This window comes from Pygoscelis adeliae, unplaced genomic scaffold, assembly GCF_000699105.1.
Source record: "Pygoscelis adeliae isolate BGI_AS28 unplaced genomic scaffold, ASM69910v1 Scaffold99, whole genome shotgun sequence".
Classification (NCBI taxonomy): Eukaryota; Metazoa; Chordata; class Aves; order Sphenisciformes; family Spheniscidae; genus Pygoscelis; species Pygoscelis adeliae.
The window spans coordinates 993,499-997,365 of record NW_008825493.1 but is presented as its reverse complement, the minus strand read 5'-3'; the positions used below and the strand labels follow the sequence as shown (position 1 = coordinate 997,365).

At 36.9% G+C, this 3,867-nt stretch overlaps 1 protein-coding gene across 1 annotated transcript in view; it reads right to left on the bottom strand.

Annotated features, from left to right (window-relative positions):
* CPNE4 (copine IV) overlaps positions 1–3,867 on the bottom strand; it is a 201,912-nt gene that overhangs the window by 39,505 nt on the left and 158,540 nt on the right. The window contains exon 10 of the mRNA XM_009331254.1: positions 1,955–2,088. Coding sequence (XP_009329529.1) covers positions 1,955–2,088 — 134 coding nt within the window. The remainder of the gene's footprint in view (positions 1–1,954; positions 2,089–3,867) is intronic.

Below are 3,867 nucleotides of genomic sequence, written 5' to 3'. Positions count from 1 at the left end.
CAGGTCCCTCTCTTTTCACTTCTGGCTGATCTTAACCTGGAAACAGAAATCCTGCTCCAGTACTTGAAGCACAACTGAGCTCACTGGACCAGTTATGGATCTGTGCCACATTTCGGATTTTTAACTGAATTTGAAACTCTTTTTTTTAAAGTGTATATACAGAAGATTTGCTTTATAGGTCGTTATATGCTCACACATCTCAAGGCTGCAACTAAATACAAGAAGAACTCCTATATAGAACCTGTAGATTATTTTGTGTGACGGTTTTGCTCCTCCTAATTTCTTTTCTTCTTTAGAGAAATTATAAGTTTTCATTTCCAGTTTGCTGGATTCAAAACATGCAAGTATAAAGAAAAGGTCCTCACTTGACATTTTGATCAGAAAGCATTGACCGTGTTGAATCAACTTGCCCATGGGAACATATTTATAGTGTCACAACTTGAGAGCGTGTATAGGTCAAACAGATGCCAGAAAGGTGACATTTCCCTGAAAAATGAAATTCTGGCTTTTGTTCAGCCCTAGTCCATAGCTCATACAACCTTAGTTGTGCTGATTAGCATCAATAGGCATTTTCTGCAGTACAATAGAACTGAATGATGCTGATGATTTCATTTAAAAAATGACTGGCCATTATTTTTCGTACTGATTGGAATATGCTATACTGAGAGGAGAATCCTGATTTGGGATTAATATCCCCATACAGGAGGGCCTGTGCCACTTAACTATTTCATTTTCTTAAAAAATACACCTTAAGTGATAAAATAAAAAAATCTGTGTGCATAAACCAGCCCTTTTTATTCCTTTCCCTATTTTGACAGATATTTACCCACTGAATTATTGCTGGTAATTATTAAATTACTGGATAATCACTGAGGAATTATCAGCTCACTTACAATAAAATATTAATTTTCTCAGACTTGTTGACTAAGTTTGACCATCAAATTCTTACAGAAATTGTATCAGGGCAGTATTTTCCTCATTCTTCTTTGAGAAGACATTTCACTACCATGCAAATGGAAGTGCCTCTGAGCAGGCTAATTGGTATATGCGACATGTAACGTGTAAACCACAGTATTAAGTCACTCCACAATTTATACAGAAAGTATAATTCAAATCTGACTGGAAATAGCATTGTTTTTTTGAGATCTGGCATTTACACATGGCAAAGTGGTGGGTGGATGTCTATTACATGTGCAAAGATTAGAAAGAATAATTGTGTAAGATACTATGCCTCACCAACAAAGAAAGAACATTTAAAGGAAATGCACTTGGTAATTACATTAATAATGGGCAATTAATTTGATAGAAGCAGGCAGCCTATTTGAAAGCAACAGAAGTACATAATGTAATCAAAGCATATTTGGCCCAATTACTTGTGTTTGTTTATCTATTTGAAGGCATGTTGTGTGCACACATGATCACTATCTTTTAATATTTATTTTAGAAGAGACTGTAATATTCAACAGGCCAGGAGAACACTGACAAAGACCATACATTTACTTCTAAGAATAGACACAGCCACTAAGCAGTTTAGGCAACTACAAATTCAGTTTCAAACACAAAATCTAGGGAACACTTTTCTGTAGGATAGGACAGAACCAGACTGCCAAGCCTATCAGAAAGGATGCTATCAGCATCTGCAAAACAGGCTTCAAGTTTAACACAAATGAAGAATCCACTCAAACATGCAATTTTGGCATGTGAATACAAACTTGAAACTTAACACACATATCTGCCAAACAGCCAAGAACCGGGCCTTTCATTACCGTGAAGCTAATCTAAACCCACTGTGACTCTCAAAAGCGTGTTAAGGCACACTAATCTTTCTGACATGCAGTCATTTCTCTTAAGTGACTAAACATGGAGCTACTGCAGCCGGCAGCAGGCAGTCATTGATTTCACACTGTGAAAACACTTTCTAAAGACAACTCTGTTATCAAATGTGGTTATTTACCTGTCATAGTCTTGGCAAATCTCCCCAACAGCTACCAATGCTTTCAAGTACTCATTGGGTTGATAGGGGTGGATGTAGTGCAGTGAGCAGCTGTTCCTAGGATCACCATTTGATGCAGTGAAATCTATAGCTACCTGGAAAAGAAGAAAAGTCAATGTGTTGTGGAGCTCTTCTGGGCGTAAGTATACCCACACCAACCATGTATCTTTACCAGAAACACTTTTCTGCAGAGATTGCAGCCTTAAAGCAAAGGTCATTTTACAGCATACTCCATCAAATTTGAATTAGGATAGTATTGATAAATATGTCTAAAACTAAATGACAGCTTATAAAATAAGAGATAATAAAACTAAAATGGCATGATTAGGAAAAAAATGAACTGCTTTATTATTCTATGTGGAAAATTATGTTCTAATACAGATGAATCAAATTTACTATCTCTAGGTTCTCATACTTAATTAAATTTTTCCAGCTCAGGTGATGTTCGGGACATAAAAGCTGTGCAGCAAAAATGTCCTGAGAGAGTTAAAAGTCCTACTAAAAATAGAAATTAAAACTCCAGTTAGGGATATTTCTTAGCTATTTTAAACCTTACTGTGGCTGTAGTAATAGTAGTAGATACTGCCTGTCTGGTATTTTTTATCTTCAAAACATCTAAGCATTAAATAATTAACCTTCCCAATTTCACAGATGATAGCAAGCTTAAAGGTGAGCTGCAGGGTAAAAATAAAGCTTGAACCCTGCACAGATTTTTGTGTTGAAAGGGCTTAGAGAAGATTGTGGGAAGCATTCAACACAAAAGGAAATATTAATGAATCCTCTTAAAATCCATTTCTCCCTTTTAAAATGCTCTTTATACTTCTCGCTGAAGATATACTCTGGCATGCATCTTCCTGTGATATGACTGTCATGGACCAGAAAGCCCTCTTCTGAATTTTTGATGCTGCTTTCTAGAAACTCCTAAAAGGAGCAACAAGAAACCCAAAGGGTCTCATAGAGGGAACAAAGCCATTTATAACCTTCCTTATGATTTTGTCCAATGACCTCTTCCTCCAAAATAGATGATCCTCCTTACACCTGGATCTTCAATAGATACAAATGCACAGAGTTCAATTTTCAGTTTAACTGTGCAGTTGGCAAGTAAGGGCCTTGCTGAAGGCTGCGAAAAGAACTCTGAAGTCCCAGCTTGCCTCTGCGAATGTGCAGCTTCCCCAGCTGGAGCCTCTTGCTTGGCACAGGGAAGACTATTTTACGCAGCTATAAAATGAAAATGAAACGTGACATTTTCATTCTCCCTTAAAAAAACAACACAGTCCTCCTGGAACTTATTTTGTGTTGCTAAAAATCATACTGGGTCTACCCAACATGGCTTTTCCCCACCATTTCTGATTTTCCACCTCTAACTCTTGGCTGAAGAGAGATATTTTTCACTGGGCTCTAGTTAGCTTGGAAATCCCTTCATCGCCTTGATCAACTATGAGCCCCCCACACCTCTCCACATTTCAGTCAGGAGATATGAGCTTGATTTGGCTTGCAAATAAAGTAATCTTTCACCTCCACTTCCCTACTCACTGTTCATGCACTGAAGCAGTGAGTCTGTTTTCCACATAGGTCTTTTTCTGAAAATGATAGCTTGATTTAACTTGAATAAATTAATGGGATACCGCTAATGTTCTCTCTTGTATGCACATACGTAACTGAGGAAGAAAGAAACACTAGTGGTTTGTGAAACCTAAGGTAAGTCCATAGATACTTGTATGGATTAGCTTAGTTTTAGGACACTCATTTTTAAAAAATCTTAGCCAAGGTGTGCATATTTTCTGAAAAAGATGTATATTTTCTCTGATATTAATTTAACTTTAGGTTTTTTGTTCTGATTATAGAAAGTGCAAACATTTCACTGTTTGATAGAG